The sequence below is a fragment of the Eubalaena glacialis genome, chromosome X (genome assembly GCF_028564815.1).
Source record: "Eubalaena glacialis isolate mEubGla1 chromosome X, mEubGla1.1.hap2.+ XY, whole genome shotgun sequence".
Lineage (NCBI taxonomy): Eukaryota > Metazoa > Chordata > Mammalia > Artiodactyla > Balaenidae > Eubalaena > Eubalaena glacialis.
Genome location: NC_083736.1, coordinates 117,534,900 through 117,560,528, shown reverse-complemented (window position 1 = coordinate 117,560,528; position 25,629 = coordinate 117,534,900). Strand labels below are relative to the sequence as shown.

The 25,629-nt window shown below is 35.0% G+C and overlaps 1 protein-coding gene across 4 annotated transcripts in view; it reads left to right on the top strand.

Moving 5' to 3' along the window:
* Window positions 1-25,629, top strand: part of SMARCA1 (SWI/SNF related, matrix associated, actin dependent regulator of chromatin, subfamily a, member 1) — a 69,500-nt gene that overhangs the window by 32,349 nt on the left and 11,522 nt on the right. For all 4 annotated transcript variants that reach the window (XM_061179345.1, XM_061179344.1, XM_061179346.1 and 1 more), the window contains 7 exons: window positions 334-453; window positions 7,873-7,983; window positions 8,245-8,358; window positions 16,908-17,030; window positions 19,393-19,525; window positions 22,447-22,565; window positions 22,687-22,899. In XM_061179345.1, the coding sequence (XP_061035328.1) occupies window positions 334-453; window positions 7,873-7,983; window positions 8,245-8,358; window positions 16,908-17,030; window positions 19,393-19,525; window positions 22,447-22,565; window positions 22,687-22,899 (933 nt within the window). The remainder of the gene's footprint in view (window positions 1-333; window positions 454-7,872; window positions 7,984-8,244; window positions 8,359-16,907; window positions 17,031-19,392; window positions 19,526-22,446; window positions 22,566-22,686; window positions 22,900-25,629) is intronic.

Sequence of the window (25,629 nt, the reverse complement as noted above, 5' to 3'; positions counted from 1 at the left end):
TGTGTTGTTTAATCCAAGTTTGCCTCTGTTTTAGCATTAGCCATGTGTCCCATTAAAATTATGCAGCAGAAATTATAATATGGCTACATTTTCAATGACAAAAGATTTTAAAGAAAGCCTAAGTGAGAACACTTAAGAACCATTTAAGTGTTTAAAATACTTGGGGCAAATTAAATTTATATTCAAATTTGATGTTAACATTGCATTATTACTTTGTAAATTAACAGATTGCATATTTCATATCAAAACCTGACTTTTAAAAAGATAGAAAATCCACAGATTTTTATAAGTAATTCAGGGATAATTTTCTAATTTCAATGCATTCAACTTTAGACTGCAGAGATGAATGAACGCTTGCAGAAAATGGGAGAGTCTTCTCTGAGAAATTTTAGAATGGACACTGAACAAAGTTTGTACAAGTTTGAAGGAGAAGATTATAGAGAAAAACAGAAGGTAACTTTTTACCCTCAACCATTAGATTATTCTCTCAAATTAGCATTTCTTCCCGTAACAATTATATATTTAACAAAACACTGGCACTTACCTATCACAATACTGTGCTGTAGAGTGAAAGTGATGTATGTCAAAATGATCTTATCTAAGGGCTGGTTTATTATTATTATTATTACCACCACCATCAACATCATTTTTGCTGTTGCTGCTACTACTACTACCACCACTTTTGTTTTTGAGAAGCAGTATAGGATGTGGTTGAGTTCCTGGATTCTGAAGCTGAAATCACAACTCTATCACTAATTAAGTGACTTAAAAGTTTTTTTTATTGAAGTATAGTTGATTTACAATGTTGTGTTACTTTCAGGTATACAGCAAAGCGATTCAGTTATACATACATATGTATTTTTTTCAGATTCTTTTCCCTTATAGGTTATTACAAAATATTGAGTATAGTTCCCTGTGCTGTACAGTAGGTCTTTGTTGGTTATCTATTTTATATGTAGTAGTGTGTATATGTTAATCCCAAACTCCTAATTTATTCTTCCCCTCCTTTCCCCTTTGGTAACCATAATTAAGTGACTTTGGATAATCAGTTTTTTCACCTATCAAATGGAGGTTGGAGTAATTACATTATAGAGTAATTAGAACAAAATATGCAGCACTTAGTATTAATTATATTAGTAATAATATTATTGTTTACATATAGTTACTTAAATGCCAGAAGGACTTTGTTACAGGTGGTCTCATTTATAAAAGAATGCCTTGTAATATACTTCATGGATAACAAAGGTCTCTTGAAGAAATGGGAATTTTATTTATTTTGTCTGTTTAAACTGAAATTATGGCTGTAATTTTTAAAACTTTTAATTTTGAAATGACTTTAGACTTTATTGCAAAAAATAGTAAAGAGTTCACATGTATCCTTCACTCAGCTTCCCCTAATGTTAACAATTTACTTAATCATATTACAGTGATCAAGTCCAGGAAATTAACATGTTTTCCCCCTAATGTCCTTTCCCTGTTCTGGGGTTTATAATCCAGGATCCCACATTGCAGTTTTTAAAAACAGAGTTGTTTTTTTTTTTTTAATTTATTTTATTTTTGGCTGTGTTGGGTCTTCGTTTCTGTGCGAGGGCTATCTCCAGTTGCGGCAAGCGGGGGCCCCTCTTCATCGCGGTGCGCGGGCCTCTCACTATCGCGGCCTCTCTTGTTGTGGAGCACAGGTTCCAGACGCGCAGGCTCAGTAGTTGTGGCTCACGGGCTTAGTTGCTCCGCGGCATGTGGGATCTTACCAGACCAGGGCTCGAACCTGTGTCCCCTGCATTGGCAGGCAGATTCTCAACCACTGCGCCACCAGGGAAGCCCCAGAGTTTTATTTTTAAGAGCAGTTTTAGGTTCACAGCAAAATCGCGTGGAAAATACAAAGACTTCTCATATTCCATCTGCCTCCCCCCAACAGCTTCCTCCACTGTCAACATCCCACACCAGTCGAACCTACACTGACACATCATTATCATTCAAAGTCCATTGTTTACATTAGGATTCACTTTTGGTGTTGTACAGTCTGTGGGTTTGGATAAATGTATAAATGACTGGTATCCACCATTATGATATCCAGAATAGTTTTACTGCCCTAAAAACCCTCTGTGTGCTGCCTGTTAATCCCACCCTCCCGTCAACCCCTAGCAACAACTGATCTTTGCACTTTCTCCATAGTCTTGCCCTTTCCAGAATATTATATAGTTGGAATCATACAGTATGTAGCCTTTTCCGATTGGCTTCTTTCACTTAGTAATATGCATTTAAAGTTCCTTCATGTCTTTTCATGGCTTGATAGCTCATTTCTTTGTAGTGCTGAGTTATATTCCATTTTCTGGATGTACTACAGCTTATTTATGCATTTATCTACTGAGGGACATCTTGGTGGCTTCCAAGTTTTGATAATTATGAATAAAGCTGCCATAAACATTTATGTGCAGGTTTTTGTGTGGACATAGATTTTCAACTCCTTTGGGTAAATCCCAAGGAGCACGATTGTTGGATTGTATGGTAAGAGTATGTTTAATTTTGTAAGAAACTGCCAACCTGTCTTCCAAAGTGGCCATACTATTTTACATTCTCGTGGGCAGTGAATGAGAGTTCCTGTTGCGCCACATTCTCACCAGCATTTGGTGTTGTCAGTGTTCTGGATTTTTGCCATTTTAGTAGGTGTGTAGTAGTATGTCTTTGTTTTAGTTTGCATTTCACTGATGACATAATGGGGAGCATCTTTTCATTTGCTTATTTGCCATCTGTATATTTCATCAGGGAAGTGTCTCTTCAGATCTTTTGCCCATTTAAAAATCAGAATGGTTTTTTTCTTATTGTTGAGTTTTGAGAGTTCTTTGTATATTTTGGATAATAGTCTCTTAACAGATATGTCTTTTGCAAACACTTTCTCCCAGTCTGTGGCTTGTCTTCTCATTCTCTTGACCCACATTGCATTTTGTTGCTGTGTCTCCTTGGTCTCTTCTAATCTGTGATAGTTCTCAGTCTTTCTTTGTTTTTCATGACCTTGACCCTCTTGAAGAGTATTGTTCAGTTGTCTTGTAGTTTGAATCTCACTTTGGGGTTGTTCGACATTTTTTTCATGATTTGACTGACATTATGCATTTTTAGCAAGAATGTGTTGGAAGGGATGTTACGTCTTTCTCAGTACATCATACCAGGGAACATATGACGTCACTATGTCATGTTACTGGGGACAGTAACCTTAATCACTTTGTTGAGGTGACGTCTGCTGGGTTTTTCCACTGTAGAGTTCCCATTTTTCCCTTTGTAATTGATAAGTATCTTGGTGGGGGGAGATACTCCTCACATTTTTGCCCACTGGTTTTAGCATCTCTTGGTGGAGCTTGCCTGCAATAGTTATTGTGGTGTTTACTTAACGGTAATTTTGTATTTCCTTCACTCCGTCTACATTTATTAATTGGGATTTTTCTGTAAGGAAGAGCTGTCCCTTCTCCCCATTTATTTATGTACTCATTTATTTATATCAACATGGACTCAAGGATAGTTATTTTTTGAGTTATAATACAATTCTATCATTTTTATTTTGTTACTCAAATTGTTCTATAAAGCTGTTATATTTTTTAACTGACAGAATGAATTTTTTAAAATAAAAAAGCTTATTCTTGGGTATTGATTTTACTGAAAAATCAGAGGTGAGCCATTTTAATTTGCATTGCAACTAGTATGTTGATAATGCTTTGTTGCTATCATTACTTCTGGTTAGTTTTTAGTATCTTGACCAAAATCTATGTGGTTATTCTATCTATAACCTTAATTCAGACTACTTATGGCTTACTCTGAGGAGATGGAGGTGATAGCCTGCATACACAGAGTGGAAACTACCTTCCTAATATGCTTTTTAGATCTCATTATGTGATATGAATTTTATTAATTTTACAATTATTCCCGTGAGCTTATTGTTATTATGAGTGTTTTATAAAGTAACAGTGAAAAGTCTAAATATCGGTGGTGCTTCCTACCTACATTCTTAGAGGAAAATTAGGCTTAGTAAAATATTTGTCCATTTCTAATATAACAAGTATTCCTGTGTTTCTAATTCTAGCAAAATAATGATGTACAGATATAAAGAAATTTTAATGATAACAATTATGATGACTTTTATAATTGACTGACTAAATCAGATTTTTTTCTGAATATTCTGAGTTGAAATTATATTTTATTATGTCTTTCCATATTTTCTAGATAGGTTCATAAAATAGGTTCATACTATCCTTTGAAGAGAATTGAAAACCTGCAAGAATGTTGTTCATACATATGGAAATTGCACAGTGAGGTAGATTTTCATATAAGATTTGTCGAACCAGTTGCATTAGTTTATAACCATACCTGGTGAATTAAGTCATAATGACTGACATTGATTCTGGATAAATTAACCTGAATAAGTTTGTATTAATGTAGTCTTATCTAAAACAGACTAATTCAGCATGATTTATTCTGTTTTTGAAAGTTCAGGAATTGGCCTTTAATACTTACTTCAAATTTGAATATCTAAACCTTCAGACAAGTATAGGTTAAATGGCCAAATACATTACTTTCAGAAAGTTAAGTTATTATTGATTTTTCATCCCAATTGAGACAAATAAATATTGGTTATTAAAAAATATCTTTTCTATTACTGTCATCTCACATTAACCCATCTGAGGGGAAAAACAAAACAAAACTCATCATCTTACATAACTCACATTATCCATCTCGTGAACTTTTAGAGGTAAAAGAGACATTTAGTCTAACCTTGTTTGTGATTAAGAAATCCCATCTATAGCATCTAGGACAGTTATCTAGCCTCTGTTTTTTTTTTTCTTCCCCCCATCCAGCCTCTGGTTGAACTCGGTCATGTTGGGATTCTTACTCTTCTCAGGACATTTCATTTCACTGTATTATATTCTCTGGTTCTCAGAATACTTCTATTTTTAAAAAATATTTATTTATTTATTTGGTTGCACCGGGTCTTAGTTGTGGCAGACAGGCTCCTTAGATGAGGCAGGTGGGCACCTTAGTTGTGGCACGTGGGTTCCTTAGTTGAGGGAGGTGGGCTTCTTAGTTGTAGCAGGCAAAAAACTCTTAGTTGTGGCTTGCAAACTCTTAGCTGCAGCATGCATGTGGGATCTAGTTCCCTGACCAGGGATCGAACCTGGGCCCCCTGCATTGGGAGCGCAGAGTCTTATCCACTGTGCCACCAGGGAAGTCCCTCAAAATACTTCTTATTTGGCTTATAAGCTCCTTGATGGAAGAGATTGTTTTATTCATTTTTGTATCCTTGACACTTGCAAGTAGGCACTTAAGACATATTTGTTAAATTATATTGAGTAGCAATCTACTTACTTGTGACTTTCCATGTTGGTTTTAATCTTATGGATCAACAAAGAACTGTTTTCTTCTATCTGATAGACTTTTCCATATGTGGATGCCACCATTTTGTCTTTAGTCTTTACTTCTCTAGACACAGAGTTTATGATTTCTAACCATTCTGGTCATCTTAGTTTATCATCCACTCTTAAAATGTGATAACAAGGTTAGAACTCAGCCTGTAGATGAGGTCAAATAGAGTGGGACCATTAATTGTATTGGATTGGCCAAAAAGTGCCTTCAGTTTTTAAGAAAAAATAAAAGACACATTTTTCATGTTCACCAAGAACTTCATTGAACAACGTATTCACCCTGTTGTTTCACTACCTTCTGGCATTTTTCAGGCAACTTCATAATTCCATCTTCCCAAAAATTTTTATCTTTTTGAGCAGAGAACTGTTCAAGGTTCCTTTTACAGTCTTCCAGGGAATTGAAATTTTTTCCATTAAGAGAATTTTGTAAAGACCAAAATAATTGGAAATCTGAAGGTGCAATGTCTGGTGAATATGGCAGATGAATCAGAACTTCCCAGCCAAGCTGTAACAGTTTTTGTCTGGTCCTCAAAGAAACATGTGGTCTTGTGTTACCCTGATGGAAGATTATGCATTTTCCGTTGACTAATCATCGAGTGCTACTTTCAGTTGGTCTAATTGGGAGCAGTACTTGTTGGAATTAATCGTTTGGATTTCCAGAAGGAGCTCATAACAGAGGACTCCCTTCCAGTCCCACCATATACACAACATCACCTTCTTTGGATGAAGACTGACCTTTGGTGTGGTTGGTGGTGGTTCATTTCACTTGCGCCACGATCTCTTCCGTTCCACATAACTGTACGGTACCCACTTTTCATCACCCGTCACAATTTATTTTAAAAATGGAACATTTTCATTATGTTTAAGTAGAGAATCGCATGTGGAAATATGGTCAAGAAGGTTTTTTTCGCTTAACTTATGTGGAACCCAAACATCAAAGCGATTCACATAACCAAGCTGGTGCAAATGATTTTCAGTGCTTGATTTGGATATTTTGAGTATGTTGGCTACCTCCCGTGTGGTATCACGTTGATTGTTCTCAATAACTTGATTTGATCGCTATCAACTTCAACTGGTCTACCTGACTGTGGAGCATCGCCCAGCGAGAAATCTCCAGCACGAAACTTCGCAAACCACTTTTGAACACGTTCGATCAGTCACAGCACCTTCTCCATACACTGCACAAACCTTTTTTTTGCGTTTCAGTTGCGTTTTTACCTTTCTTGAAAAATAACGCATAATGTGCTGGAAATGTTGCTTTTTTTTCTTCCATCTTCAATGTTAAAATGGCTACACAAAAATTCACCAATTTTGATAAGTCTTTTTTTTAAATGCATGCTGATATGACAGCTGTCACATACAATCTAACAGAATTGTTTCAAATGAAGTTAAAGACAACTAAGTGCTACTAGAGCCATCTTACAGAAAAAAACCAAACAAAACTTTTAGCCAACCCAATAGATTAATGGCCTCTTTTGTGTAAAAGTACTAGGCTAGGCACTGTGAAATCAAGAAAAATATCTGAACTAGAAAAGCATACCTACAGACTCCAGAACTTTATATTGTCACTTTTGTATATTGACTTTTAAATTGCATTTTCTAGCTGATATTGGGGTAAAGTTTTGTAAGGCTACCAAATCATTGTTCACCCCACTTTGGATATTTAATAATAACTTACATTTAACTCTTGGCAGTTTACCTAATGCTTTCACGTATATGGTCACATTTAATCCTCAGAGTAGGTTTTATTATTATTCCCATTTTACAGATGGAGAAAATAATTTCTTCAAAGTTATACAGTTGGTAAAGTGGCAGAACCTGGCTTCAAATTCAGGTCTTTCTGATTCCACTGGCTTTTCCCACAGCTACCTTACCAAGAGGTCTTATTTTAAAATTTCTCTTGATTTGAAGGGATATATGGCTGTCATGTTGATATTCATTATTTATGCCTTTCAGCTATTTTCTAATTCATACACTTAACACAGTTACCAGAATCAATATTAGTCTTCCACCTATATTAGACGCTATTTATTTATTTTGACATAAAATATTAACCAGATTATGCAAATTCTTCTCAATTACTAAGGAAGAGCTAAGTTTCAAACTTACTTAAAAAAAAAAAAGAAAACCATCCTTGCACTTGCACCTAAACTTGGTATACAGTATGAGGTTTTGGAACTTGGGATGTATCACTGTGACTTATAAAGCAAGTTTTTTTTTTTTTAAATTGAAGTATAGTTGATTTACAATATCGTGTTAGTTTCAAGTGTACAGCAAAGTGATTTAGTTATTTTTTTTTTCAGATTCTTTTGGGGTGCATGTATCTTTTCCAATTAGAGTTTTACAAAGCAAGTTTTGATTCTTCCTAATGGCTTTGGTTTTCTCACACTTCTACAACCTTGATGTGCTTGATATTTATAAACCAAATTGGAATTATTAAACTCCTCATTCTTGTTTTCGTGTATAGCTTGGAATGGTGGAATGGATTGAACCTCCCAAACGAGAACGCAAAGCCAACTATGCGGTGGATGCCTACTTCAGAGAGGCTTTACGTGTTAGTGAGCCAAAGATTCCAAAGGTAAAGCAGTATGAGGCCAGGTTTTATGTCCTACAGTAGAATTCTCTTGTAACGTGGTCTCTGATTCAGATTTACTTATATTAGTGCTAAATCTTAGTCCCTAAAATATAACAATACAGAAAAGTACTTGATATGCTCCAGCCATATAAATGGATTCCATTGTATTTATTTTTCTATATATAAAAGAAATAATAAAAGATAAGTATGTTCACTTCATGTACTGAAAACAAATATATATGTAATGCATTTTCTCCCCCGCAGGCTCCACGACCTCCAAAACAGCCAAATGTTCAGGATTTTCAGTTTTTCCCACCACGCTTATTTGAGCTCCTCGAGAAGGAAATTCTTTATTATAGGAAGACCATAGGCTATAAGGTAATTTTTCAGTTTTTTGGATTAGCATAATACAATCTTTTAAGCTAATATAATGTATTAAGCTAGACTAAAGTGTTCCATTTTAATGTGAGAGAACTTAAGAGTAAGTCAAAATGGTGGTGTTTTTAAAACCAAAGTGGAGGTTTAACTAGAAGCAAAGCATCAAGCTACCCAATCACCAGTAAGATCATCACTAAATGAGATTCGTGGAGAATTATCCAATATTTCAAAATAGTAATAACATTTAAATAATGCTCGTGTTCAAGTGCTCAAAGAATATGTAGAATAAACAATAGGTATGTGTTTAAATAGAAGTGAATGTATGATAGATGATAGGAAATTTTTGATTATTTTCCTCAAAATGACCAAGAAATAGTATTTTTGTGTTTATTGCTCATAGATTGATAGAAGCCCTGTTGGTGGTTAGTAGATTGTGTTCACTTAGGTGTTAAAATAATGATAAACACGATAATGAATTATGGAACTTAAAAATGATCTTTTGGAATTCAAGTTTCTTACTTATATAGGTAGATAAGAACCCGTTTATAGTGAGTGAAATATAATGTTTGTCATACTTACAGCTATCACATTGAGAGATTAAGCATACCAGGTTATTTCTGTATGTTGAAATTGGCTTCCTAGTGAGTGGAAAGGGATGACCAAATAATAATCAATAGTATGAACAAAATTATAAAAGTATTAACACTTATAATTTTATGAAGATTTCTGTTTTATGAATTGGAAGCTGTGTTTTAAAATTTATATTGTGAACCTTTATCACAAGTGGAACTGTGACCAGTTATTTTGATTAGTAACTGTAATATGCCTAGAAAAGCTCCATATATATATAAGATATTTAGTTAGTTAATATTTTGGAACTGAGGGAGGAGATATGGGGATATACGTATATGTATAACTGATTCACTTTGTTATAACGCAGAAACTGACACACCATTGTAAAGCAGTTATGCTCTAATAAAGATGTTAAAAAAAATATTTTGAACTGAGTGAATCTCTAGAGTGTTTCTACTATTTGTCCAAAGTGGGAGCACTGTCATTTGAAATGGAGCAAAAAAGTTTTGCTTGCTATTTATGTACCAAAGTTTAGATATCTATAAATAGGGACAAGAAACTTAAGGTGAATATAAGTGGAAATATATATAAATAGGAACAAGAAAGTTAGGGTGAATATAAGTATAAAAATATATAAATGAAGTGGTTAGTTATAATCTGGTTAGGGAAATATGATTAAATTTGAATGTATTTAACCAACAGGACTGGATAAAATCCTTCTTAGGAAGTTGTAGAAGAGTACAGTAATCATGGTTGAACATCGGATCAGGCATAAAACCAGTTTCAAAGAAAGTGAAAACAGCGATGTTAGAAGAAACAGGCAAGTTATAGGTTTACAATGTAAAATAAAAATAGTAAAATTAATAAAGTAGTGAATAAGATTTCACAAGGTAAACAAATATATACATGATCCCACTAAGAATTATTAAACATTTTAGGTTTAGATCATTATTTTCTGTTAACTTTTATTGACTATTATTAGTGAGACTTAAAAGGAGAATTAAGTTGAAATGTTAGACCTCAGTAATCAACCAAATATCTGTGTAGAGCATCTTATAATTGAATAAATGCTTTACCACATACTTCATTTGATTTCTTAGAAACCCTGTGAGATAGGTGTTATTATCACCTCTATATAATAGGTGAGGAAACAAGTTCAGTGAGGTTAAATGACTTGTTCAAGGTCAGGTAGCTAACAGAGTTGCCAAGGGTGCTGGTTTCAAACACAGGTTCTGAGCATTCAAATGCTATGCTCTTTCCACTCAGACATTCTGGGCTATTTCTGCATGTGACATAACTCTGCTTCTTTCTGCAGCCCTAAATAAGGACTGTGTTTACAGTGGTTTGACATGTTGTTTGGGAGGTGAGCCAAGTGGTAGTCAAGTAGCAGCAATAAAAAAATCACCTCTGCTAATATAACTGTTTATGCTCCTTCTTTGGAGATACTGAAATTCTGTTCCCTGTGATAATACAGTGCCCACCACATTCTCGCCACAGCTCTGGTTTTAATGTAAATAGTGCCTTTCATTACAGGCAGTTTGTGGTTAAGGGTCAGGGTCTTACATGACAGTTGGGTGGTGGCCAGCTGGAAGGAGACGGAGGAGAGAGGAAACCTTAGAAGAGGGAGGAATGAAGGGACAGCTGCGAAGGGTGATAGGAAGGAGGAAGGTGTGAGCAGAGAGGAAAGGGATGAGCGAGCAGGGGGAAGACGGCACGGCATCCATGCTATGGCACCTTACTGTTTTCTGTTCCTCACCTCCCGGAGAGAAGTGACTGGAGAGGGAGTGTGAGTGAAAGGAGGACTGTTTTTCATTTAATACATATTTATCGAGTGCTCCCCTATGCCAGGTCCTATGTCAAGGTCTGAGGATAAACTGACGAATAAGACAGAGGGGGTTCCTCAGTGCACAGTACTTACGTTCTAATGGAGGAGACAGACATTAAGCTGAAAGCACAGCGTAGTGACGTTATTTGTTTTCAGTACTTACAAAGGGTGCTATGAGGGACCATAACGTGGGTATCTAGTGTGGAGTGGGAGATCAGGGAGGTGGTCCCTAAGGACCACCATTTAAGTTGAGATCAGAGAGATGCACAGGAATTAGCCAAGTGAAGTGTGGGACAGAAGCGTTCAGGTGGGGGAGCCACAGGTACAAAGGTGTTGTGGTAGGAAGGAGGATTGCCCCTTCAGAAACTGAAAGAAGGCCAGTGTTGCTAGGGAGTGGTGAGAAGGAGAATGACTTGAGATGAAACTGGTGAGTTGGTTGAGTTGGACCATGTGGAGCATTGAACATTAATTATAGGTCATATTAATTAGGTTGAACTTTAGAGCAAAGAAAGCCTTTGAGATGTCTTTAAGGCAGAGGGGTAGGTGGGTGATGGAATAATAACAGCAGATAGTTATTTAGTCCTTACTTGTGTTGCTTACTCTTCTTAGTTGTTCAAAATGATTAGCTCAGTATTCTCAGAAGAGCCCTGGAACTACATACCCATTTTACAGGTGGGGAAACTGAGGCATACAGAGGTTGAGTAATTTGCCCTGAGTAATTTGCTCAAGGTCAAACCACTTATAAGGGGTAGAATATGATCAGACTTACATTTTTAAAAATCACTCTGGCTGCAACGCAGAGAATGGTGAGTTTCTCCAGGGAAACCAGCCAGGAGGCTGCTGCAGTGTGAAGATGAAAAGATGGTGGTGGCAGTGGGGGTGGAAGGAGAATCGACCCCCTACCACTCCACTCCTAGCCCCAGGCTCTCCTCAGCCCCATCCTGGATTGCCTTTGTATTGTCTTAAGACTTGCCTTGATCCTCTGTATGCATACTTAGCTGGGGATTTACAAGACAAAGAAGAATACATTCTGGATGTTGGTTCTTTCTGAACCTTGTCTCTTCCATTCTTTACCAGGGGCTACAGACCTGAGCTAAGGTGGGTGCTTTAATTGGGTGGGTCTCATGTTTGAGTACAGTTGTCCCTCGGTATCTGCGGGACATTGGTTCCAGAAGCCCACAAAGATACCACGATCCGTGAATGCTCAAGTCTCTTATATAAAATGGCGTAGTATTTGCATGTAACCTATGCAAATTCGCCCATATATTTTACATCATCTCTATATTACTTATAATACCTAATACAATGTGATTGCTATGTAAATAGGTATAAATACAATGTGAATGCTATGTAAATAGGTTTAAATACAATGTGAATGCTATGTAAATAGTTGCCAGCATGCAGCAGATTCAAGTTTTGCTTTTTGGAACTTTCTGCAATTTTTTCCTCAAATATTTTTGATCTGAGGTTGCTTGAATCCACAGATGCAGAACCCGCGGATACGGAGGGCCGACTGTATAGACAGATGAGCATGGCATGTTAATCACCTGCAAAAGCTTCCTATAAAGGACGATATGATATTGATAAGTGTTGGGCATATCTTCTCAAGGATTCCTAGCATTGATTTTTTTCCCCCTACTAAACCTCCAGAAAACTAACCCAAGCCACAATATGAATGGAACAATAGTTTGTTCTCAGATGAACAGGACTGCTGTAGTGGAGTTTCCTGATATTCTCTACATAGTTAGGTTCTCAAAAAGGGACTCCTTTCCCTCTTTCTGCTTAAATGATTGTTAGCTCAGGGGAGAGAGGTTTTGTCTGAAGCTGGGGGCATTGTGGTGTATGGTTCCATTTTGTCCATTTTGAGTCCCCACTGTCACATTCTGTAGTGACTTGGAGTGTGGTTAGTGAAGGGCTCAGTAGGCTTGAAGCAGTTGGTAAACAGCATTTTTCTTCAGGGCCTGCTTATTTGCATTTTTATTTTCTGTTTTGTTTTTTCCCCTCAATACTCAGCACAACAAGGTCACAGCAGTATTCCTGATAATAAGATCTGGAATTAAAGAGTTCTGTCTTGTTTGAGGCTGAGAGAAGTAGTTGTTTGTTTTGCCCTAACCACCTGGTAGATAGCTGTGCATTATGTGCCAATTTTCCCTGCTGTCTGAGCTCTGACCTTGTTGCAGGTTGACGTATTCAGAAGCTTCATTGCTCTTGTGACTTAAAGGAGTTACTTAATGCTTTTAATCACTTGCTCACTAAAACCCTTCCATTGGAAGAAGGTGACTGAATTGAAATTTCAATTGCAGAATTTTCAAACTCCGGAGTATCCACAAGTCCCATTGAGTCTAAGACCTGGAGTGAAAGAGTTTTGCCATATTAGAAGCTGAAGAAAGCTGTAGAACATTCTAATATATATCTTCAATAAAGACTCTTTGGGGGGGGATATAAACATTTGACAAATGCAGGAAGTTCTATAATCTTTGTGAGTTTCCGTAATGTATCATTGTGGGCCACCTGTTTTGCTGTGGTAGAATTAAAATACAGTGAGCTGATTTCAGGGTACTACTTCTATTTTGTGTGTTGTCACATTTAATTCAGTATTCCATATTTCTATGAAATGCTTGCTGAAGCTCCTAAGAAACAAGACCCCCCAAAAAGTTTTTCACTTTTCCATGGAACATAGCTCTTAATCACAAATTCCTTACTATCTGACTAGAAATCCAAATAATAATTGAGCTGTTTCCTTGAAAGATAACTTCTTGTATATTAAGTGTTACTGGGGGTCATCAGTAATATATACAGTATGAGTACTTGAGATACCGCCTAGGTATCTGTTTAGTCCTATTGGCCTATAATTCGTCTACTTAATTCTTTTATAGCACTTTGAAATCACTTTAGGAAGCTAAATGCCGATAAAACCTCATGAGGTAAAAAATGAATACCTTTTAAAAATAATAAATATTAAGAAGGAGATTATTTGTAGGAAGAGATACAGGAATTTAGGAATTTTGAGTCATTTCTAATTCTAAAAATTTTAGCAGCTGTTTGAGTAATTTTTAGAACTAAAATTGTAAATGTGACATTGATGAAGTCATTCTAAAGTTTTGCTGTATTAAAAATATGGGCAGTAGATCCTAAAATCTAATGGTATGATATAATATTCTGATTTTGCCTTTATTAAAGTTCAGGTGGAAAATTTTTAGTATTGAAGATATCTACATAGGAATAAAAAGTTTATTTTGTGTGGGTATATTATCCATTTTCTGTCATAAAATTAGATGTTTATGAAATATTTTGTTAAAGTATGGTTTGTCAGATATGGAAAGTTTGAAGCATTTTGGTAGAGAAATATCTTAAGATTAAAGAGGTTTTCCTCAATGAAAGTTAAAATTTGAGGCCAAAGTAATTTCACCAGCGACTGAAGGGGTCTGTTAAACTTTTAAAGCTATGTCTGTAATTTTTTTCAACATTTTATTATGAAAAATTTCCAAACAGAAAAATGCGAAAATAATTATACAGTGAACATCCATATACACACCACATATATTTTCCAATTTACATTTTACTGTATTTGCTTTATCACCTATTTGTCCATTTCTTCAGCTTTCTATCAAATGGATATCCTTCTTATTTCTTTATGCATTTCAAAGTTGCAGACATAAGTATATTTCACCCGGAAACACTTCAACATGCATATCATTAGCCAGAGTTCAATATTTATTTGATTCTTTTTAAGATAAAAGTTATATACATTGAAATATATAAATCTTGTGTGTCATTTGATGAATTTTGACAAATGCATACTCCTACATAACTGAAGCCCCTATAAAGATATAGAAAGTGCCCCTTCCCAGTCAATCCTCATATTCATGCCCCAGACACAACCACTGTTCTGATATTATTTTCATCTATAGATTAGTTTTTTTGTTCTAGAGTTTCACATAAATGGAATCATATATTATGTGTAAGGCTTCTTTCACTTAGTATAGTGTTTTTGAGATTCATCCATGTTGTCCCATTATCAATGGTGCATTCCTTTTTATTGCCGAGTACTATTCCATTGTAAGGATATACCACAGTTTGCTTATCCAGTCTCTTGTTGATGGACATCTGGACTGTTTTCTGGGTTTTGGCTCTTGTGAGTAAAGCTGCTATAAACATTCTCCTAAAAGTCTTTGTATAGATATGTTAGGAATGGAATTGCTGGTGTGCCTGTGATTTAAAAGTGGAATTTAGCTATTGAAAAAAGTTATTTTAAATCATGCGTATCACTGGACTACATTTCATTTTTAATTTACACCTTCTTTTCCATTTCCATTTGCTACCATCCTAGGCCAGGTGATCATACCTCATTTCTAGATTACAACAGTTTAGCTGGTTCTCTTGCCTCTAGTCGCTTCCCCACTTCAATCCATCCAGCACAAGGCTTGCAGGTGAAAACAGTACTCCTTTGTTGAAAGATCTCCAATGGCTTGCTGTTGCCTACTGTGTAGTTTCAGAAGGCCCTCTAATTCTGTTTCCACCTGGCCTTGTTTCTTATCCCGTCTCAACATAAACCTTATATGCTCCTTCCTGTTTTTGCCTTCACCGTTTTTGCTTTACTGCTCCAGCCTAGAATATTCTTTCTCTCTTCTCCATCTCCCCAAATTCTTATAGTTCTTAGAGTATAGCTCAGAATTCCGCAACTAGGTTGTGAGCTCCTTGTGGGCAGGGACCATGTCCACTATTTTTTATATTCCAGTGAACACCTATCATAGTGCTATGGACAAAATAGACATTTAGTCAATACTTCCTAATTTGATTGTCTCGTACTGATGATTATGTACAAATGAATCTGTTTTTCAGTATGTCTTTTTAATGCCCAGTTAGTAGGTTTTATATTTAAACAACTATTGGATACAATAGTTTTAAAAATACTTATTTTTAAATTACAGTGCTATGGTTCAAACTCTATGAAATATGTATAACAATTAGAGAAATGTACTCTAGTATGTATTATAATCATGTTTTAGTAAAACCGTGACTATTTGATACCTCTAGAGGATGAGTCATTTATGATAGGTGTGCCTTCCAAACAGTGGAAGGCTTACTGCCAACCCTGTTCTTGCCATGTTTGATGGATGCTATAAAATGTACTATACATGTTATATACCTGCCCTCGTAAATCAATGTGCTGCATTGTCACTGCAGATGCACATAAAAATGATGTGAGGCTTTGCGCTGAGTGACTTAGTTTATCACTCCGTACAATGAATGCTGCTTTATACTGCTGAACTGTATGGGTTGTCTAAGTTCATGGTGACACACTGAGGCCCCTGGGGCTACAGTTTTGAGATACAAATGACTGGCTGACTGCTTGCTTCCTTGTAGAGCTGAGCTTCTGTCCTCAGTCTTTTGAACTTGAGCTCTCTTCTTCTCAGTTGTCAGTGTATTGCAGCTCTGTATACTATGCAGAGCTGTAGAGTATACACTATACCTTCTGTTGCTCACTGCTACTGTAGTTTTTTCCCCTTGACTGCGGGTCCCATCGCAGCTGTTTGTGTGCTTTGCTTACCCCTTCCCTCTTATATATAGTCTCTTTTTTTGCTTCTTCATTATCCTGTCACTCTTTCAGTCTTTGCATTTTATGTGAAGATGCTGTCTCTTTCCATATCCTGGAAGGCAATAAAAGTACTCCTTTCTTTTTGCACGTTGAACTGATTAGAGCATTGGATACAATCTTCAGGTGCATTGCCACTTCTGTACCCTGGTCTGTATTGCCAGGTGAATATGGGCTCTTTTTGTACTACCCAACTTTTTGTTTCTGGGCTTGAGATTTTATTGTATAATGTTGGTGTTGGGGATAATGATATTATTATTACCATGTATTACAATATCATAAGGATTTTTTTGTTCCACAGTGTAATTATATCTAGAATATAATGTGGCATTTAGCTGTAACTGGTTTTTAACTGTAAAATACCACGTGGCACATTTAAGAACAGTTTTACTTTGGCAATATCATGGTAGTAGAAATGTGGAGAGGATCATGTGTCATTCTGGTATGACTTTATTTTGTTTACTGCTGAAATAACTCTAAATATTGATATAAGTATGTATACCCTTAATTAATTTTTCTCAACAGTTTACTCATAACACACCTCTTGATTCTTAGGTCCCAAGGAATCCTGATATCCCAAATCCAGCTGTGGCTCAAAGAGAGGAGCAAAAAAAGATTGATGGAGCTGAACCTCTTACACCAGAAGAGACTGAAGAAAAGGAAAAACTTCTCACACAAGTAACATATTTTAAGTGATTGAAATACTTCTAGTCAACCAATAGAAAAAAAGATATTATAAATTACACTTACTTTTTATTGTATGGGCCTGGTACCCTGATTGGACACACCAACACAACTCAGGGCTATTTTGTAAACATACATTTAGACCAAATATCCCTATTTTTTTATCCCTTTTATAGAATACACTCTTCTAGAAATACTAAAAAATATATAAATGCAAAATATAGGTGTCAATTATAAGAAATCAGACATGCATTTTATCAATTATAATGAAGTCAGTTAATCCACATATGAATCCTGATAGACAGTAATTACTACATATTCTTGAAAATTTTAATTTATTTTATTGATTGTGAACTGTCCTCTGAAATTATACTCTACTAATCTTTTATTTATGGAATGATTTCATAATTCTGAAAATGCCTTATATTCTTTCTTGAAAAGAACTTTAATACAATGATGAGAAATTTCTGAAACTATAAAAGGTGCTCATTGTATAGTTAAAAGCTAATAGTTAATAAGTAGGGAACATTTCGATTTGAACAACATATTAATGCTTTCTGGTCATTGTTGCTTTAATGAGTTTTACAAGTGTCATACTTCCAAAATAATCTGTAGAAGATAAAAAGAATTACAGTGCAAAAGATCCTTGGAAAATAATAAACAAACATGTGTACTGTATGATACCACCTTAGTATAGAAAGTAGCCAGCAAGATTTATTTATTCAACAAATTCTTTTGAACAATATGCAAAGCACAGTGCTAGGGAATTTTCCACATTAATTATTGAAAGATAGTTTTTATATTTATATCTTATTTATTATATAGGTCTTTTCTTTGTTATAACATGTAATTTTATTGAATGAAGTTTTACAAATTACATTCATAATTTTTGAGCCAAATGCCTGGAAGTCATAAAGTTTAGTTTGAAAATGTAATTGCAACTGGTTGAATATTACGACTTACCACAGAATAAAATAAAACATTTAAATATTCATGATTTTTTTTCAAAATTTATTTCCTGAACACAAAAATAAAGTTACGGTCTTAGAATGTTACTTGGCTTGCAGTATATTGTGAATGTACAATATATTGTGAATATACAGTCTCAACTGAGAAATTGCTTTAGTTTGTAATTAGAAACAAAATCAATTTTTTGCCCCTCCTAGTACTTGGAGTCATCTTTTTTTTTTTTTTTTTAATTATTGATTTTCTTTTTTCTCTTTTAAATTTTTATTTATTTATTTATTTATGGCTGTGTTGGGTCTTCGTTTCTGTGCGAGGGCTTTCTCCAGTTGCGGCAAGTGGGGGCCACTCTTCATCGCGGTGCGCGGGCCTCTCACTATCGCGGCCTCTCTCGTTGCGGAGCACAGGCTCCAGACGCGCAGGCTCAGTAGTTGTGGCTCACGGGCCCAGCCGCTCCGCGGCATGTGGGATCCTCCGGGACCAGGGCTCGAACCCGTGTCCCCTGCATTGGCAGGCGGATTCTTAACCACTGCGCCACCAGGGAAGCCTGGAGTCATCTTTAATCACCTTTCTCTACTGCCCTAAATAATTAATCTTTTAAAAAATCATGGGAGTACAAAGGAACAAAATGTGGGATAATCTAAAATCTTTATCAACTAAAGCCTAGGGATAGAGTTTTGCTCTGTCGAGGGTATCACATTTATGTGGGTTGGGACATGAGGAGTGGAAGACAAAAATTTGATCTTGTGACTTCAGAGATATGCTAATAAATACCAAAGAGACTTAAAACACTGATTGGTTGAACTGTTCTATCTTTTAGGAAAGAAATTGAGCAGGCCCAATAACATTCTGTTTATCGAATCCTATTTATGAATATAATTTTGAACCGAAATTATTTGTTCACAGTAGTTTGGAATGATGTAAAGAGCTACAAAAATTTTTCTTCAGTCTTTTTTATTCCTTCATGTATTTTTTTGATTTAATGCATCCACATTTTTTCTTAATTTACATGGGAATAAGTCTGTGAAAAAAATGAAGTACTGGAATATCCAGGACTTCAGCATTTACATTAGTATTTTAATTTTAATGCATTTGTATTTTAATGTAGTAGGCATCTATAAAATACGGAGTTAAAAACTACACAATATCTTGGAACTATAAATCAGTTTTTAGTACTTGGAGGGAAGTATATTCTCTTCATGATAGAAAAGCAGTTATTAATAACACTAACTCAACTTTTGATTCCAACATTAAAAAACCTGGGATTTTATAAGGAGGAAAATTTTAAGCCTTTTGAACTGTTTTTAATGTATCATTGTATAGAACTAAATAGAACAATATTTGGATTTGTTGATTTAACCTCTGTTGATGATGCTTAATTTTTTGTTCACAGGGATTCACAAACTGGACTAAGCGAGATTTTAATCAGTTTATTAAAGCTAATGAGAAGTATGGAAGAGATGACATTGATAATATAGCTCGAGAGGTGGAGGGCAAATCTCCTGAGGAGGTCATGGAGTATTCAGGTTTGTATACAACTACAAAAATGGTGTTTAATTGTAACCTTATGCATTTCTTTAGTGTCAATTTAATTTTACCTTTGTTCAGAGACCTTTAGACTTTTATGAATAAACTGTAAGTGAAAGTATAAAATATAATTGTATTTCTATGAAAAGATTATAAGATTTATCAAAACAAATTGCTGTTGTCCCTACTAGTTAGCTAATAGAGCCAAGTATAGCACTGATAAAACAAGGGTAGCTATTGGATGAGCACTGGCAAAATGCCTACTTTCCCACCTCTGGAACTTGATCATCTTCTGGGCAAGTCAAGTCTAAGGCTTCAGTTTCAGTGGATGGAATTATTGTCTTTCTAGGTTGTCCTTGAAGGAGAGAATTCCTATAATTAGATCCTCAAACACTCTCAGGGTTCTAGTTTGCTCCAGGCAAGTTATGTGTGGATTCCGTTAACTCCAGGCAAGCTGGAGTAGATCTGAAAAGACTGCTTGAATAAATCTGTTGATTGGTCCTAGAATCAGCTCCTTCTCTTACTTAGCTGTGTCTTTGGTCTTGACCAGAACTAGATTAGGTGCTGAAGTATATGGAGTTAATACTGATTTCCATGTCACAGTGCATCCAACCTCAGGCTTCTGAAAAGAAATCTTATTAAAATAGGTAAATATGTCTAGTAAATTTTCTTTATGTAGAAGAACATAGGAAGTTTCTAAAATCCAATTAGGTTGAGCTCTCAAATTTAGTCTGAATATCAGCTGTAGAGAATCTAGGGCATTTTTTCCCCCATGTTTTGGGAAAAATGTTTTGAAACAATGTTACAAAGTAGGTTTTTGAAACAACAAAAATGTTTTGTTTTGTTTTTTTAAACATCTTTATTGGAGTATAATTGCTTTACAATGGTGTGTTAGTTTCTGCTTTATAACAAAGTGAATCAGTTATACATATACATATGTTCCCATATCTCTTCCCTCTTGCCTCTCCCTCCCTCCCACCCTCCCTATCCCACCCCTCTAGGTGGTCACAAAGCACCGAGCTGATCTCCCTGTGCTATGCGGCTGCTTCCCACTAGCTATCTAGTTTACATTTGGTAGTGTATATATGTCCATGCCACTCTCTCACCCTGTCACATCTTACCCCTCCCAACAAAAGTGTTTTTGAAACAATGTTACAAAGTAGGTTTAGGTTTCTGAGCTAGTCTCTCAAAGCCTATTTAGCCTAACAACTGAAATTCTGCATTTTTGCCATGAAAAATAGTAGGGAGGAAACATTGAAATACTACTAAATATACCAAAGATTAATATAGATTAGGCACAATTTTTAATTTATTTATGGTGCTAATGCTTGAATAAATCCATGTATAATTAGAGAACAGATACTTTTTTTTCTTTTGGAAATCTGAAAGGGTCTTCTGGTGATTGCCAGGGACTTGAGAGATGGATTATATTTGAGTTTTTATTTCGTGTAGTATAACATCAAGTCTATGAACGTCCTTTACTTTGATAACAGTATAACATTACTACTACCCTTAAAATTTATCACATAAGTTTAGGACATTTGGGGGCTTAAAGAGGGGAAAAATAGAGGAGAGAGAGAAATTTTAGCAGCAAGAGTTGAATGAAAGGAGTATAAAAGGATATGTGCAGAGAGATTTTCTGAAGTAGAATTTTCTTCAAAAGTTAGGAAGGGGGATAGCATCATTGTGTATGAAATTGCAAGAAAAAAATGATTTAAAAAGATATCATGTCAGGACTTCCCTGGTGGTCCAGTGGCTAAGACTCCGTGCTCTCAATGCAGGGGGCCTGGGTTTGATCCCTGGTCAGGAAACTAGATCCCACGTGCCACAACTAAGACCTGGCGCAGCCAAATGAATAAATAAATATTTTTAAAAAGAGCTTATTTAAAAAAAAAATACCATGTCAGATGTTCCCTCAAATTGACAGCAAGCCAGGTAGCATGACTAGCTCAGGGCAGCTTAATTGGGGCCAAGTCAGAGGATGGGGAGATTTGAATGAATTTATGTAGTTGGTTGCAATAAGAGATGAAATGTGTACAGTTGGCTGTTCGTGGTATCTTATATATAGTAGGCGTTTAAATTGTGTTGAATGAATAAGTGAGAGAATGAATAAATGAATACAGGTGCTTATAAAAATCAGAGTACTGACATTCCTTTCTTGATAGACTCTAAAAATGAAAAAATTTGAGAATGTAGAATATGTCATTAGAGGGCCTCTCACTGAAGTCATAAGATGTGACATATTAATGCAGCCAGATCATTTAGCTCATTTATAAAATTTGGGTGACTTGGCTTTCCTTTTTTTTTTTTTTTTTTTTTTTAAAGAGAAGAGGCTATTCCAAGTAAGTTTAAAAAACAAGCTATATGTCACTGGAAATACTGTAAGAATAGTGAGTGGTTCCAAAAGCGAAGTAACAGTTTCAGTAGAAATTTCTGCTTTATAGGAAGTTTGATTGACCTGTTGATAATAGTTTCATTTTTATTTTTGCTTGCTAGGAAACTATGTTCTCTAAGTTTATATGACCACCCTCTCTTCTGTTTCACTTTATGTGTTTGGTGCCTTCTATATAATGTTTGAATAAAAGCATAGCTTAAATCAGTATCTGTAGTATCTTTTGAAATTCTAGTCATCTGGGATGGATAATTAAAAACTTCGTAATATTTCATGAAAGGAAAATCACTAACCTAAAACCTCCTTGTTGAGGTCTTACTTTTAAATGGAAGGAGGTATTTAATACCCCTCATTTATTACACCTTAGGAGTATTTAATAATTGAACATATATATACAGATGAATTTGAATCTTAATTATAAACAGTGTAAGTTCACTGTATCCTTTCCTGCTAATTCTTCATTCTACAGTTCCTTGGATTCATTTACTTAAGATGATAGAATTGTAAAGTAATAACTCTGTTTTTCAGCTGTATTTTGGGAACGTTGCAATGAATTACAAGACATTGAGAAAATTATGGCTCAAATTGAACGTGGAGAAGCAAGAATTCAACGAAGGATCAGTATCAAGAAAGCCCTGGATGCCAAAGTAGTATATTTCATAATTGTCAAATTACCAATAGATTGTTTTAATTGATTAAATGGTGATTAGCTTTGACTTACTATTATTGCACATTTAGTCAAAAGCACTATTTTGTTTAAATCTACAGATTGCAAGATACAAGGCTCCATTTCATCAGTTACGTATTCAGTATGGAACCAGCAAAGGAAAGAACTATACTGAGGAAGAAGATCGATTCTTGATTTGTATGTTACACAAAATGGGCTTTGATAGAGAAAACGTGTATGAAGAATTAAGACAGTGTGTTCGGAATGCCCCTCAGTTTAGATTTGACTGGTTTATCAAGTCTAGAACCGCCATGGTACGTATTCCTTTCTTACTTATTTCCTCCAACTTTTTCTTTTGAAAAATTTCAAATATCATACATCCTTTACTTAGATTCTCTAATTCTTAACATTTTGCCACGTTGGCTTTCTCCTCTCACTAGTATATGTGTGTATATACTTATACATACATACATGGCATCTGTCTATACATATAGAATCTATATATTGTACTCAGAAATACAGAAACATATCTATATTCAGAAATACAGATCTGTGTTTTATATTTATTAATCTATATACAGATCTATATTTCTGAACCATTTGAAAGTAAGTCACAGACATCATGAGTGTTCACCTCTAAATACTTCAGCATTTATCTCCTAAGTAAAACTAATGTTTTCCTACATGAGCACAGTACCATCATCCTACCTGAAAATGTTAACGTTGATTCAGTAATGTCATCTAGTATACAGTCCATGTACAAAATTTTCCAGTTGTCCCGAAAGTGTCTCTCATAGCTGTTTTTTTAAGTTGATGAGCCAGAAAGGGTTCACATATTGCATTTGGTTGAGTCTCTTTAGTCTCTTCAGTCTACAGCTTTTTGTTTTTCATGACAATGACTTTTTTAAGGTACCCAGACTCATTTTGTAGAATGCCCAACATGTATCTCATTGTTTGCTCACTGTTAGATTTAGGTTAAGCATTTTCGGCAGGAATGCTGCCTAAGTGATGTGTATTTCTCATTGCATCACATCAGGAGGCTCATTATGTCAGGTTGTCACATTCTTGGTGATGCTGAGTTTGATTACTTGGTTAATATGGTGACCATCAGAGCTCTTCACTTTAAAGGTAGTTTCCCCTTTGTAATGAGGCAGGTGATACTTGAGACTGTGTGAATAACTTAAAGATTTATTTTTAATGAGAAGGAATTATTGCCTAAGTAGAGTTTTTATAAGAATATTATGAGACAGAATAATTAAGAAGAGATTTTCTTTTAGCTTCATGCAATTTACTGTTACTTTCTAACATGAATTGTGTTCCTGTTAAATCCTAGTGCTGCTTAGCAGTGTTCTTGCTGATATTGAAATAAATGCCACATGTTTTTAATGTTGGCATCGTCAGTCTTTTGTTAGTCGAGGTAATTAAGACAAAAGTAGATTCATACAGCCTAAACATTAAAAGTAACCAGAAACTAACAATCCAAACAGTGAACATTTTTCTTTAGTTTCTGTCTATCATAAATGTTTTCTTGGCCAAAAGTTCATAGGGGTGTGAAGCAATGCTGAACATTTTGTTTGACCCATTTTATATTTTCAGTTCAAGTTGAAGAAAAGAAAAGAAAACTCTGAGTTGCTATATTGAAGATGCTAATTTTGGTGGATGCTTTATAAGATCAGATATTTCTTAAAATTTTAACACAAATTTAGAGGGTTCCTGGATTATTAGAATGTGTCTACCAAGTTTATGGAATACATAATGCTGGGAGAGGTAGCAAATACTTTGGATCAAGCCAGAATCCAAAAGGAACTAGAGAAATTGGAATGATGAATTGATTGAATCTCCCTTGCAACATGACAATTGTAGGGATGAATGTAAAGTGCTATACTTGTACAAAAGAATAGGAAGAGGTGTATATGTTAATAAGATACAGTAGGAAGAATTGAGAAAAGAATAAAAAAAATAGGAATTAATCTGTAGCATGAAGGGCTGAGGTTGGATGTAGGGAAGAGTTGTTTGACAGGGTCCTTTGGATGGTTGAAATAGATTATTGAAGAACAGTGTTAAATAGCTTTCTATTAGCTTTGAAAATGAGATTCTATTTTGACAGTCTGAAGACTTTGGCAGTGAGCTAGTTGGCCTTTTAAGGTGCCTTCTAGCTCGGTGCATCTATGACCATGTTCAGCAGAGAACTCCTTTCAAAAGCCATGCATTTAAAATTTTTAGCCATTTGGGGTTTTATGTGTATAATGATCTAATTTAGAGCGGCATCAGCAGTTTGTAAAAGACAAATGCCCACCTGCATTTGTTGATGAATCATGTTTTCGATCATACATGCTCTTTTATGTGATGGAACATTTGCTGAATTTTGAGTATTATTTCAGTGATAGTTTACTAATTTTTTAAAAGGTTGAGTTTAATGCTGTTTTCAGTTTCTGGAAACATTAAACTAAAGCAGTAGGATGAAACAGATTCAAAAGAGCAAGGAAAATCTTATATTATTTGTAATACGAACATGACTGTAGAACTACATACATAACCTTATTTCATTTTCCGGGAAGAAACCCGGTGTATTATTAACAACCACTAGATGTCTCTGAACTCCCTTGTAAAGAATCTTTTCTTCCATCTTTCAACAAAACATTTACCTCTTTCTTTACCAAGAGGTTTAAATCTCTAATGTATGTTTTCCAAAGAGTGGATATTAACTACATACGTGATTGAAAAATGAAACTTTTATTTTGTCTGTTAAAAATGAAGACAATTCTGTCCTTAATTATGTTCTGGAAGGTGGAATTTATGATTTCTAAAGAATCTTTAAAAACATATAGTAGTTTATTTCATATTAAATATTTTAGTCCAGAGTTTTTGTTAACTTTTCTACTATATTATTTCCCTCCTAGTTGATGGACAATTTTTGCGTATATTTCTGGATTTAGAATATAAGTAATATATTTTAAAATATGCATGAATATATTTAGACCATCTTTTTGGAACGTTTCATGATAATAAAAATCATTAGGGAATTAAAGAAATGGATTACTATT